General features: G+C 37.3%; 1 protein-coding gene across 9 annotated transcripts in view; it reads right to left on the reverse strand.

Moving 5' to 3' along the window:
* Positions 1 to 1,827: 1,827 nt before the first annotated feature.
* Positions 1,828 to 14,191, reverse strand: part of STAU1 (staufen double-stranded RNA binding protein 1) — a 34,575-nt gene continuing 22,211 nt past the window's right edge. For 2 of the 9 annotated variants that reach the window (XM_069805655.1, XM_069805648.1), the window contains 10 exons: positions 13,716 to 13,814; positions 12,151 to 12,381; positions 11,446 to 11,589; positions 10,450 to 10,596; positions 9,563 to 9,635; positions 7,115 to 7,434; positions 6,242 to 6,364; positions 4,621 to 4,706; positions 4,474 to 4,521; positions 1,828 to 2,823 (listed from right to left, as the gene is read on the reverse strand). In XM_069805655.1, coding sequence (XP_069661756.1) covers positions 2,736 to 2,823; positions 4,474 to 4,521; positions 4,621 to 4,706; positions 6,242 to 6,364; positions 7,115 to 7,434; positions 9,563 to 9,635; positions 10,450 to 10,596; positions 11,446 to 11,589; positions 12,151 to 12,381; positions 13,716 to 13,814 — 1,359 coding nt within the window. In that variant the 3' untranslated portion in view covers positions 1,828 to 2,735. The remainder of the gene's footprint in view (positions 2,824 to 4,473; positions 4,522 to 4,620; positions 4,707 to 6,241; positions 6,365 to 7,114; positions 7,435 to 9,562; positions 9,636 to 10,449; positions 10,597 to 11,445; positions 11,590 to 12,150; positions 12,382 to 13,715; positions 13,815 to 14,191) is intronic. The other 7 variants (XM_069805663.1, XM_069805697.1, XM_069805688.1 and 4 more) reach the window with 7 other exon arrangements.

The following is a 14,191-nucleotide window of genomic DNA, read 5'->3' on the forward strand; positions in this document are numbered from 1 at the left end:
ACTAAAATGTTTGTGGCAATTTAAGCAAAGTCAAATAAGATAATAGGGAGAAAAAGGCTTGGTAAAATGTGCTTGTGGGAGAACAACCATAACCAATTAAGGTCTGACTATGAGAAAGTAATTTTGGAACAGACCCTATACTTACAGTTTTCTATAATGGGATCATTACTGAAATGAAGCCTGAGCTAATGTACACTGATACTCATATTCAGAAGCTCCAGCTCATTCACTTGCCATCAAAAGGTTTCGTAAGATGAAAAACAAAAGTAAAAAGTTCAAAGAAAGAATCCAAAAAGGTGAGGTGTCTTGCAGACAACACTTTGCTAGTACTCAGAAATGTATGCTTTATACCAGTACTAGCCTGCTAGACTACTGCAGTCAGAGAATTTCACCTTCACCTCAGTTTTCTCATATTTGTATTCTTTGTAGAACACTTCAGTATCTGTTGAACAAAAGCATCAGATAAAGCCTTCAGGTGATTACATATAATATGTAATCATTCTTCCTAGCCTTTGCTGCATTAAGCACAGAGGAGACAACAGAAAAAGCCAGCAATTATAGTGCTGTGGGAAAAACACACTTTTATCTAGAACTCACTTTGGCTTACCTAGAATCCACATAGTGACCCGAAGTCTTCCATCATGAGGCTGTGATTACAAGGTCTTTCACAAAAGAACCTTCTCTTACATAGCACCTCCAAGATGATAGATGCATTTAAGAGTATTGAAAACAGAGGTATCTATAACAAAGCACCTTAATTCAGGTTCATATGAAACACGGCATTATCAACAAATGAATGCTGCAAAATAGTCAGAAGAATAGGCTCTAGTCCCATCCAGAGAGAAAACTCCTAAGTAGCAGCAGATAAAGGTAGGGACACCAATTACACCGCTATCAATGTGGTATCTGTTTTCCAATATAAATTCTTTGGTAAGTAGTGTCTAAGTTGTAAGAATTTGCAATACAAAGCCTCAGCCTAGCAAGTTTCTTTTAATTTTTAAATGTACAGCATTTTAGTTCTACAAATGTAAAAAAAAAAAAACAACCCCCCAAAAAACCAGAAAACCAAAAAAACAAATGAAAAGCACCCCCCCAAAATTTACAATTGTTTTTCACTTATAATGATCAAAACCAACTTGATTCAATAAAATTTGGTATGCAGTTAATGTGGCCCAATTGCTTTTGATAATGCAAATGAAATGGCCGAGACATTTAGCTTTGAGACACAGCATATGCAGTAACTGCTTTCTATGACAAGAGTTACTACACGCACTGCAAACAGGTGTTTAGGAAGTGCTGCTACAGATTACCAGTTAAGTACACACTGAACGTAGTTCACATCCAAATAATACACTGTCATGTGTCAGTCTACGGTGCCAGTTTTTGTTTCTAGAGGGAAAGTTTTGTTTTGTTTTGAAAAGCACTACCCCCCCAAAATTACTAAGTGCAAGGCAAGGTTATGACTCAAATTACAAGCAAACAAGGAAACTTAAAAGTAGAGACTTAAACTTTGAAATCATACCAACCTGTTGTGCCAGGTTTCTTGTCATAATCACAACTTCAGTTTAAGCTCCCATTAATACAGTTGCACTAACACACTGTGGCACAAATAACAAAATGTACCCACATTACTTTTGAATTTCCTTGACCTTGCCAGGTTTTCACATCCTCCACATTACTAAATAGTAGTTATTTATATGTAATTGATAACCATTGTACAGTTACTCCATAGCTTTACAATACTGCCCGTACTATATCACAAGCATTACAAATCCTATAAAAAAGCAGCCCCTGTAGTGGCATACAAGAATAAATTAACCAAAAAAATTTAGTATTACCATTTATTGGTGACAAACACTACGTTTTACTTACATTCCATGGGGAGAAAAAATTCCAGCGTAAACAATGAACTGAAGCAGTACTTAACTTGCAAGGCTATCGTGCTTTACCTGGACCATATGCAAAAAACTTTATTGCGCACAGTTCAGTGCGCAATAACACAACATCAAAAGCAACACAGTTTATATATAAACATAGGTAATTTTTTTCAGCCCTACATGGAGATGTAATTAAACAGTATAAAGCACTCAAGGAAAATCAATCTGCAGTTTTATATGCACTACATTGAGATCATATCCTGTAATGTAGTGAGCTGTGTGCCATCTATACACACAATCCTTAAAACATAGATCAGAGATCATTTAAAGTCATGTTGCATTCAAGTTCCCCTACCCCCCACTCAAGAAAACTAGAAATTAACCAAAAATGATCAAACAAGGTTTAAAATTCCTAAAGTGTTTTAATTTATTCAACCGTTGGATAATTAAGCTAGGTCTGCGAAAATATTGGACTTTTTAAAATGGTGGGCACACAATTTGTTTCCAGTGAAACTTTGCTATTTCAATAAAAACAAAATAACCACATACATGGATATGATCTTCCCAAGTTAGTTCACAGATAACATGTCAGTCTCAGAAGACAAAGTTTCTAAACTGTGCTATTGTTCTAGATACAATTAAGAAACTTTTAAATGAAAAATTTATAGTGTCATTTCAATCAAAACAACATAATGAAACTAAAAATTTATCACTGTCTGAAGAAAAAGCAATGGTTATGATTTAGACACTACAGTAGGTTGTAAAGACTGTAGCACTCTAAAACAGTTAGGTTACATTAATAGGAAGCATTTGATTTTCTCTGGTGCTTTCAGGTTTGGGTCCAGTCAAAAGCCTTTTTTAGGCAGTGCTGTCCAGTGTTTGTCCCAAAGTGTTTGAGTTAGCCGGTTTGAGAAGAGGGTCACTTTCCATTTCTTGTTTCACACATCTACAAATGAGAAAACACCTGTCACTTAGGAGATAAAAGACTATTTCCACAAATACAATGCTTCTAAATCAGATACAAAGAATTTGAGGTGTATATAACAATTTGTTTCCATATAACTGACCTCCGTTTTTAATCAAATAGCACTTTGTTAATTCTACCATTCTGACAGCTTATTATCTAAATGAGAGGCTAAACTTTTTTTTTTCCCCTGCTCAAAGGGAGTAATTTGCAACCCCTCCATGTTTCTGCTGAAAAGAAGCTGTGAAACCTATACATTGTTTACATTTTACATACTGTCTTGGTTTTGGCTGGAATAGAGTTGATTTTCTTCCTAGTAGCTGGTATAGTGTTATGTTTTGGATTTAAGATGAGAAGAATGTTGATAACACACTGATGTTTTCAGTTGTTGCGAAGTAATGTTTATACCAAGTCAAGGATTTTTCAGCTTCTCATGCCCAGCCACGAAGAAGACTGGAGGGGCACAAGAAGTTGGCACAGGACACAGCCAGGGCAGCTGACCCAAACTGGCCAACGGCATATTCCATACCATGTGATGTCATGCCCAGTATATAAACTGGGGGGAGTTGGATCACTGCTCAGGAACTAACTGGGCATTGGTCAGCGAGTGGTGAGCAATTGCATTGTGCATCACTTGTTTTGTATGTTCCAATTCTTTTATTGTCATTTTATTATTGTTACTATTATCATTATTAGTTTCTTCCTTTCTTTTCTATTAAACTGTTCTTATCTCAACCCACGAGTTTTGTTTTTTTTCTTCCCCCCCTGATTCTCTCCCCTATCCCACTGGGTGGGGGGTAAGCAAGCGAATGGCTGCATGGTGCTTAGTTGCTGGCTGGGTGTCCTGGTTTCAGCTGGGATAGAGTTAATTGTCTTCCTAGTAGCTGGTGCAGTGCTGTTTTAAGTTTAGAATGAGAAGAATGTTGATAACACACTGATGTTTTCAGTTGTTGCTAAGTAGTGTTTAGTCTAAAGTAAAGGATTTTTCAGCTTCTCATGCCCAGCCAGTGAGAAAGCTGGAGGGGCACAAGAAGTTGGCACAGGACACAGCCAGGGCAGCTGACCCAAACTGGCCAACGGGGTATTCCATACCATGTGACATCACATCTAGTATAGGAACTGGGGGGAATGGGAGCAGGGGGATCGCCACTTGGGGACTAACTGGGTGTCGATTGGCAGGTGATGAGCAATTACACTGTGCATCATTTGTACGTTCCAATCCTTTCATTATTACTGTTGTAATTTTATTAGTGTTATCATTATTAGTTTCTTCTTCTCTGTTCTATTAAACCGTTCTTATCTCAACCCACGAGTTTTACTTCTTTTCCCGATTTTCTCCCCCATCCTACTGGGTGGGAGGGGAGTGAGTGAGCAGCTGCGTGGTGCTCAGTTGCTGGCTGGGGTTAAACCACAACACATACAGAAGATTTCTAGGGAGAAAGGAGCAGCTACAACACTTAAACACACTGAAAAGTCACACTATTTGCAAGTATATGCAAAAAAAAATAGTTTAAGCAGAGGGATCACAGTCAAAATTGCTCTGTATCACAGCCCTTATGTTTTATGCACTTGTTCCTGCTTAGTAATTTGCATTTGACACATGAAAATTACAAGCTTGATCATAAAACCTACCCTCTCATCCTTCTGAAGAAGCCAACAGCCCTTGGCATTTTAACTTTTCTGGCAAAGAAAAAAACCCTCACATTTTATTTGTTTATACAACATCACAGGGTTAGAGGTTTCCATTAATGCAAGGGAAAGTCAATGGGTCACACTCACACAGACATTGGTCCATTTCCTGTTCTTGGCATCTCTGTGGTTTGTTGGTCCAACTCAGACAGCAACTTTAAAATATTCAATGCAGCCTAAAGAAAAAAGAGAGCATTCAGCAATTCAATCTGAGTCCATTTCATTAATTTAGTGAAAGCAGGACTGGGACTCACTTAAAACAAAGTAAATGTTCTAATTTTGGTAATATACTTTTTAAGATGAATAATTATGGTGGAAAAATATGCAATAGTGTAGAATTTCACCTTGCTACAATAAAAAATAGAATGGTGCTATGGCTAGGGGATTCCCATTGCATTTGTTTTAACAACGGGGGAAAAATAATTCAGCAGTACTATTAATATCAAGGGAAAAGACATTAAATTAGTAATGGCTCCAACTGTACAGAGCTTAAGACAAAGGATATTAAAGTACATAGAACCAAAAAGTCCTTTGCAGAAAATGAAAACAAGCTGCACAAGAATAAAAAAATACAACACAGATAGGCCATGTGTGACTGTTTAAAAGAAGAGTCAATGTGACATGGCTAATGCAAAAGTAAGTCACCTCCTTTGAGAACTGACAATTTTTTTTAGCTTTATTCAGATCAATTTCAGGTGCACCTTTTCAGAATATCCCTGATTAGTTATGACACATGCATTAGTGAAAGCTGAATATCTGAACAGAGGAAGGTTCTCACATTGGCCCAGTCACAATGTTTAAGCTCTGAACTGGCTGTCTTTTTCCCTTCTACCTACTGCACTGACTTGTGTGCTTAGTCTTACAGGAGCTCTTTACAGCAGGATGTAGAGAAATGTCAAAATTAAGCAACAAAGATCAAAGAAATCTGTATCAAATTACAGCTATTAAAAAATTACTGCAAAAATTTTAGTATAAAAATCAGTAAAATCAGGTTTTCCTAAGTGTATTTACATATTGCAAACTATTACTTTAGTCTGCAGTCAGTACTCAGGTCACCACTGGATACCAGAAGATCAAAACTCTTCTCAAATTATAGCAGACTGTATACCTATTGTTAGCAATATGTAATGTCTTTTATAGACAAAGTCCCTTACAGTTTACAGTCCAGAAGACTCATTCTTCCACAAAGAAATATTTCAGCTACTGTTAATAAAAGATGTTATTTTTAAAGGGAGCTTAACAGATTTAGAGTGTCTCCTGCTATCTAATGGTGAATTGCATTTCTTCCATTTTGGATTCCGTTCCAGCAGAAAGTCTGGTAACGTCAACCCAAGTATTACAGTTCTCATAATGAGGAAATATCAGCCCATTCTGTTACAGAAAATAAGCTGATATGCTCTTCTGTTCCTTTTCATATGTTTTTCTTTAATATGTGCTCATGCAAATAATATTAAGATAAAGAAAATGTGGGTTTTGTAGACCAAAATTGTAGGCATATATTAAGCATTTTAAAGGTTATCTAGATTAGATTCTGGTATTATTTAAGCAATTATTTCAGCAACCTGTGAAATATTAAAAAAAAAAAAAAGAGGGAATTGTATAGCATTTAATTCATTGCTATCCAGCAGTAATATGAAACCTTGGTCTATCCGCTGCATCCCTTAGTTCCCTGAAGGCCAAAGAGAAAGCATTTCAGCAATATTCATCATACCATATCGTGGCAAGATTCTACATCCTTTCCAATTCCATGGCTGATCAGCGGTGGCTGAGAGGAACAGTTTATAAGAGATACAAACTCGTTCTTGTTATTTTTTGGAAAGTCTTTATATTCAACCTGAAGAAAAAAGAAGGATTTAGTTCTTTCCAGTTAACCAAGTACAGGAAATATATCACAATTGCTATAGATTATTTGCCCACGTATGAAGCTGAACCTTACTTTTAATCATTGTCAGCCAGTAGAACCATTTACTTTGAAGTTTGACTTCACTTGCAATGTTTTTTAAGTAATCATGAGAGCTCTGCAAGCCTTCTTGAATAAAAGTGGCTACTTAATAAGAATTGTTGCTGGGACCTTTATTCTGATCATAGCTATCTGCATTTAAAATTTTCCCTATTATACTTTTTAATCCACTGAGCTCCTTTAACATATTAATATAGGAACTTACATGCAATTCTGATTAAAGGGACCAAACACAAGAAAATGTACAGCTTAAAGCAAATGTTAATGTATGAAACATCATTAAAAAAACTGATTTCAGATCAGCCAAGTTCAAGTTCATACTATGTTCCTACACCGTGACAATTTTCAGAAAATGCTACTTTCAATTTTATTCTTCCAAGACTTCAGAGCAGCACTGAATTAAGGCTGAGGATGCAGTACAGAAATGTACATTTGAAAACTAAATAAAAAAGCCCTAAAATTCAGTACATTTCATAGGTGAAGTAAACATTTACATGAATTTCAGCTTAACAAGCAGCCTCAGAATAAATACATCGGTCACCAGCAGAACTAAAAAGCTTTAGAACAACAGGTTAGACCAGTTTGGATAGCTTTGGAAGAAATCTTGCAAAGCTGAACATTTACCTGGATTCCTTGAACATTGGAAAGATAGTCCAGCTGCTCAGAGGGCCTAGTAAGTGGTCCATGGGGTACGTGGCCTGATGAGTTGTTATTCTTTAATATGGTCTCAGCAGTAGGAGAAGTACCACCATACAATAGCTCTCTAGCAATCATTGCTGTTACTGTAGCCTTGGCAGGATTTGGGGCTGCCCTATTGAACTCTTTGGTGTGGTGTCCTTGGTTGGCTCCTACAGCTTGTGCAACCTCAGGGACCATGGGAAGAATTCCAGCAGGAAGCTGCTGATGGCTGAGATAAGGCATCCTAAATTCATCTTCTTTATTACCTGAGAAGAGAGAGGTACATACTAAACAAATGCTAGCTATTTCTATGAGGCCTTCTGCTGGCACGTGAAGGCATATATAGGCATCAAAAGCCACTTTTGGAAAAAAAAAAGTTTCAAATTACTTTTCAAACACTAACAAACTTAGCAAGCTTGATTCACCTTTGCTGGGTCAGAGATTCAGCATCATCAAGACAGAGTTTGCCAACTGAATAAATTACTCAGTGCAACACCTGCTTCTGCCAAAAGGAGCACCTTTACCTCTGGAAGCAGTTTCTCCAGGTTAGTCAAACTTACAGACACCTCAGTTGCAACCACATTTGAGATATAACTTTTGGTTTCAGAAATTTCTATTTCATCATTTAAGCCGTAGGAGCAAATAATGAAACCATATTGAAATAATGAAACGATAGGAGCAAATAATGAAACCATATTGAACCAGTGGCCAGAGCCACTGTTCACTGTTGTAAAGATAGTGACAGATAGTCCACAAAGTTTAAACTATATGTTGTGAAAACATAAACAGGTAGGTAAGGTTAAATGTAATGTTAGCACAGTATGAAGAAGCAAGAATGACTATTTACTGCACATATCCAACCACAGTGAAGTGAAAGCAATTCATTGGCATTATGGCATAAGTTAGATTTAAGAGGGATAAGAACAGCTTTTTATGGGGAACTCACATACACAGAAATGTGGAGAAAAATTAGAGGTGTGCTCAAGAAAGGTAGGGAAGACAGTGCCACTGAAATAAACTGAGGAGTCAGTATTATAGCAGAATAGATAAATGAAGTTCAGCAGGACTGAGCTGTTTCAAGTCTAAAGGATTTAAGTCAAAATTTGTAGATGGAAGAAAGCAGGGATAGCAAAGTTTGAATAAGAAATCAAGAAGTTTACCTAAGATCTTATGGATGCAGTAAAATGTTACTGAAGTCCAAGTCAATCCCAACTATTTATAATTTAAACAACAAAATGATACTTAAACACATAAATCACCTGAAACATACTATCCAGCACAGAAATATGTTGTGATAGACAAACTTTCCATAATGACTCCTCCCAACAGTTTACATTAGAGAAAGCCAATGCCTGTATACTTGGTGGCCAGGTTTGGTTGGGATTTTTTTTGTTCCAGCCAGTCACCTGTGGATCTGACCACTATAATCATCAACTGTCTGAAATAAATGCAGGCACAGTTCCTTGCTCTCAGACATTAGAGATCAAGCACAGACAAAGAGGTTGTTCTGCACTACAGGGCCATTCCTTCTTTCTCCAACTCTGCTTTAGGAAGACCAATTTCAGTTAGTATTGACACCCTTTCTCATCTTCATCCCAGGAACAGTATTCAACATACTGCAGTTATTCCCTCAACATCTGCAAGGTGATACAGCCAAACTTAACACAGCTAACTCTGCCTCAACAAATTCAGCACCACCCCTTGCTACTCTGCCTCAGGCTTAAAGCAACATTTCTGGGGCAATCTTCCAACCTGCGACCATTCTTCCAAATCTAGAAGGCTGTCTCCAGGTGGCAGAAACCCCAACCCTCTTCCCAGGGAATCTGCTGCCATCCTCATTTGGACCTTATACCAGAGAAATGTTCTGCTGAGCCAAAGAGGCTGATCTCTCCTCCTCCCCCGACCTTTTCCCCCACAGAAATTGCCCCCACTTCACTCCTGCTGTTGGTTGAAGGAGCCTGGTCCCTGGATCAGAACCAAGCTCAGTCCTAACATTCATTCTTGTCCTAGAAAGCCCTAGACACAGATTAAAGCCTGTCCCAAGATCCCTCAGATTGAAGTAAGACAAGCCCAGACACCACACAGGTAGCAGCAGCTGCACCTCCACTAACTGCTCGACTGACCCATTAGCACACACATGCTTTTAGCTCAGCCATCTACTCCCTTCACTGAGCAGATGGCCAAGCAAGCAGAATACTGTATGATTTGGGAGGAATAAGCTCTTCAGGATCTGAACAAAACCTTCCCAAGGGGTAGATTTAGTTTGCAAGCCAGCAGCTGCACACCTCTGCTCATTACAGTGTGTTAAATGACACTATTGAAGGGACTGAGAAACATATCTTACATACACACACCCCCCAACAGGGCCATGCTTCCTTCAGTAAGGGTACTTACTAGTTGAAGTCTCTTCAGAGCCTGGCTCAAAGAAGGTTACTTTTCTTCCATCACCTGGTTTCTTCACTGGTGTCTTCAAAATAGAAGGAAAAAAGCCAAACACACAATATCCCTTTAAAACTTCCCCCCGCCACATTTTAAAGTTTTCAAGATGCAGGTGATCTGACTAGTCAAAATTTTACTGAAAAACTTCTTATTCGAAAACTGCAATTATTACGAAGCTACCAAGAAGAGACAAGTTCAGTGATTCTTATTCACTGAATGACTAAAACTATCTACAGACCAGTGAAGTGGTATTAAGAACACAGATATTGAGAACTAGATACCATTATAAAGTCAGTTAAACTAACATTAGTTATTGGTATTGCTGAGGACAACACATTGGACACAAATGAGCAAGTACATGAAAAGGAGAAAACTAAAACCAGACTTGCTCTTTTAACTTGCTAGTAACACTTGCTGAATCAACAGGAGAATGCAAGGCTCTTTCCCTGCTAAGGGACCTACCAAAGAAAGAGACCTGTAACAAACTTTTGACTGTAGTTGGTGATAAGGCTATATAAAACTATTGCTACCACAGAGTCCTATAACTTACATGTCTGCAAGTTTCTAAGACCAATACCTCAATTATCACAGGTTCTGAGCCATTCTATAAAGAATACATTCATTTAGCCTTCTGATGAGACTTCGATTTACTTGCAAAATTGAACCCTTAACGTATCCAAAACGCACTATTTTTTAGTGAACAGTCACCTCAATACACCTGCTTCCTGGCTAGGGCAGAAAGCATCAATTTACTACACTGTTACTGCCTTGCAAAGCTGCTATTGTTTCAGCTCAACTTTTGCCATAGTATTAAACAGCGGTTGATTCTTAAAGGCTCTTACCTTCTCTTCTGTCTTTAATGCTGGCTTTGGAGGTTGAGGTTGAGGGACTTTGAAACCTAAAAGTTCCAACATATTTTCAGCTGCATTGCGTTTAGCAACTTTTTTGTTCGTGCCCATTCCTTCAGCTGTGTGTACACCAACTTTCACCTGGACAAAAGAGGAAGAAAAACCAAATCAATTCTTAAACAGTAGTATGAGGATTCACTTATTAGTGATCTGTGTCTCGAGCACACTATGAGTCACAAAATAGTTCAAGTAATCATCATTCTAAGCAAGTTGTCATTTATTATCAATGATCATTGGCTTCCAAGCACAAAAAACCCAAACAGAAGTCACACAAACAACTATATTTCATCATCTCACCTTGTCAACAGCCTAAATGCTCAAAACTGGTACCACAGTAGATATAAATTTTCCAAGCTAAAGTTACAGGTTTAGCAGATTTACTAATGCAATGGAAAGAAAGCAAGTAACTTTCCTGTCTTGGCCAGGATAGGAGGGAGGTCTGGAAAATGCACTTAATTATTAGAGGCTAGTAGATACTCAGTATTAAAAATACTACTATGCTATTGGGATTTGCAATGCAGAGTACAGAAAGTGCTGCACTCTAAAGCAACACATGAAAGCTCAGGGGAAGGAGGAAATGAAGGATACCCAGGCTGGTGTTAATGAATCCTACATTACAAAATATAAGAAGCTCAGTATCTCTTAAGAGAGTATTAATATTCCTGTTAATTAAAACATTAGGCAGTTACAACATAGACTTCTGATGCCCTACGCAATTTGTTTTTAAACATGATTCAGATCACTTTTCTTGAACTTCTATCTTCCCTGAATGTATCCCACTAGATATTTTCTTAATAAATTTCATGGAAATTTGGCTGTAATCCTGTTAACTTTGTACATCATCATGACAACCTGATTACCATAAGACAAAAAAAAAAAAAAAAAGGCATCACAGCCATGCAACTAGATTCCTCAAATTAACATACAAACCTGCATAACAAACTCCCTGCGCCTTGGAAGACCACGTTCTGTGATGAGCATGTACTCTGGTTCCTTCTCTTTCTTGGCCTGCTGTATCTGGGCAAGTCTGCTAATGGGATTCATTCCTTGACCATACTCTGGACTTGTTTGCAGCTATGTAGAACAATGTTTAGGAAATAAACCAAAATTTGTGAATATTTGGTTTAATAGACAAAATGCAGCGTGCCACTGAATTAATTAATCTCTAGAATTTAAAAACACTGAAATAAAAAGTTGCTTAGTCACAGCCAAAGAGAAACACTCAATTTATTTGGCTCTGCTGTCACAGTTGACCACATATAACCTACCACTGGTAACAGTTTTACAAGTTCTAATCCTGCTATATTAGGAGGGACAGGCTTGCAGGAGAATTTGCACAAGCAAAAATCACGCAAAACCTGAAGCTGTAAAGTCTAAGGCTTGAAAGTCAGAGCTTGATTTTTAAGTGCCGCTCATTCTTTTATAAGGTTTCTCTTTCATGCTGAATTTACTGATAACTGTTGTAAAAGTGGTGTCAGAACCCCATTTAGAGTGGGAGCAAAATGTCATTTCATTTGTAGTACCAAACTGCTGATAAACGTTGAGCAGTTGAAGAGTGTTTATAATTAACTCAGAAACGCCTCTCATCTGATGATTAGTTATAACAGTCAGATTTCCAATGTGTTTGTCTCTTACCTTCACTATTGATTTTGTTTTCTTTTTGATTCGTGGCTTCATTTTCTCAACCGTAGGAAGAGGTGGCAATTTTTTCAGCTCTTCTAGGACCGCTATTGCAGCATTTTTCTTTGAGATCTTCTTGCTCTTTCCTTCACCTTCACCCATGAATTCTCCAACTGACACCTTGGTTACAAAGCTCTTCATATGGGGAGGACCACTTTCCTTGGTCACCTGTTTCAGAGGGAAAAACTGAGTGAAAGCGTGATAAACACTTATTAAAAATGGTAGGGCACATTGTTTATAGCAACTTCTCTCAAGAACTACGGATAAAGAGATTTTAGATTCTCACACAATCCAGAAAGTAGAGAAGTAAATCATACTCACTCCAGTAACACAATCCCACCCAAATAAACATATACTTTAAAAAGATCAGATGCAGCAAGCAGTAAACAGTATTTACATATGTCATTAATCCATCTTATTTCATTTACTGATTTACTCTTTCAATATTAAAATATGACTGTTCTGTTTCATCAGTGTGTACTTCCACACAGTTAACATCACCTCATTAAATACATCATGTTACAGTAATAGAACATTACAGAGCGAGCAATTCTTTAGCATCCAGCATTTTAGTTCAGAAATCAAGAATTCTGGAGACATCTAAGAGATAGCTGCCTACTACAGATTTAGTCTTTTAACTCCATTCATAACACATCATACTTCAAAATATCCATAAAGTCAAAAAGTAAGAATGAATTAAGAACTTCCACCCACAACTGGCTTTGTGTGACAGTATGTTTTTACCAGTGATGCTCAGGCTAACCTGCAATAATTGAAAGCTTCACGTAAAATTTCATAGAACGGTTTTAGAAGCAATATAGTTACACACAATTGCATTTTCTTACTATAATAATTCAGATAGTCAACTTAAATGTTACTCTGCCAGCTCAGGAAAGCAGCATGATAAATTAATATTTTAATGAAACAGAGATGCTCCTATGGAAGCTATTGATTTAAGATAACTAAAATGATCAGGGAGGGGCAAAGAGGCAGCAAGCAGCCAGGCCAAAGGGAAAGGAAAGTAAGATGCACATGAGGTCACCTCATGGCAAGAAAAGAAACCTACTCGTGAGATTCTGCAACTTGCGGGTAGTCCACATCAGTGCTTAATTAAGCAAATACTTCCATAAATGTCTTTCAGAGTGAGCTATACTCTTTTGCCTCGACTCTGCACTTCAATGTTCTAACCATTAACGTGGGGTTGTGTTTTGTTTCTTCACTGTAATACTGATTTTTCAAAAAGCTTGGAAAAAAGATTGCACAGACAACCACAGCATAGCTGTTCACTCATGTTATGATTTTAGTGCATGAATTTGTGAACAGGTGGATTTTTCTTTTTTTTTTCACTTCACCATATAAACTCCGAGACAATCAGGGTGACTGTCAAAGGTAAAAGTGTATTCACAACTAACAAGACATGTTAAAAGTCAGTTGTTTGGGTTATCTAGAAGAGACTCAACTTAATGTGTACCCTTAATATTCTAATAAAAACAAATCTAGAGCTTGTAAAATAAACATACCTCAAAATTCACAGGCAAGTTCCTTTTAAGTGCAATCTCAAAAACTTGGCTTATTTCAGATTTATTGAGATTTTCATCATCTGGTTCTTTTCCGTTAACCTAAAAGAAGCATACTCTATTTAAAATAAAGATCCTATTAAATTGAATTTTATCCATCCAACCAGTTTACTGAACTCTCAAAATTTTAAGTAGTCTAACCTTTACTGCCATTTTACGTGAATGTGTAGAAATGCAGCACACATACTACAGAATGGAAACTTAAGAAGTTCATTTAATGTGTATGTGTAAAAGCTAGCAAACCTTCACATTTTCATGTGCTCGTTACAGGAAAGAACAAATGGGATAAGGGCCAATAGGTTTAAAAATCTATCTATAGAAAACCAAACTGAAGTGTTAAATGAACTGATTTCCAAATGGAAGTACCTTTATGAAATACAATTTTCATATACTGATTGGACATTTGTACCAAAAGCACT

The sequence above is a fragment of the Haliaeetus albicilla genome, chromosome 2, assembly GCF_947461875.1.
Source record: "Haliaeetus albicilla chromosome 2, bHalAlb1.1, whole genome shotgun sequence".
NCBI classification, from domain to species: Eukaryota; Metazoa; Chordata; class Aves; order Accipitriformes; family Accipitridae; genus Haliaeetus; species Haliaeetus albicilla.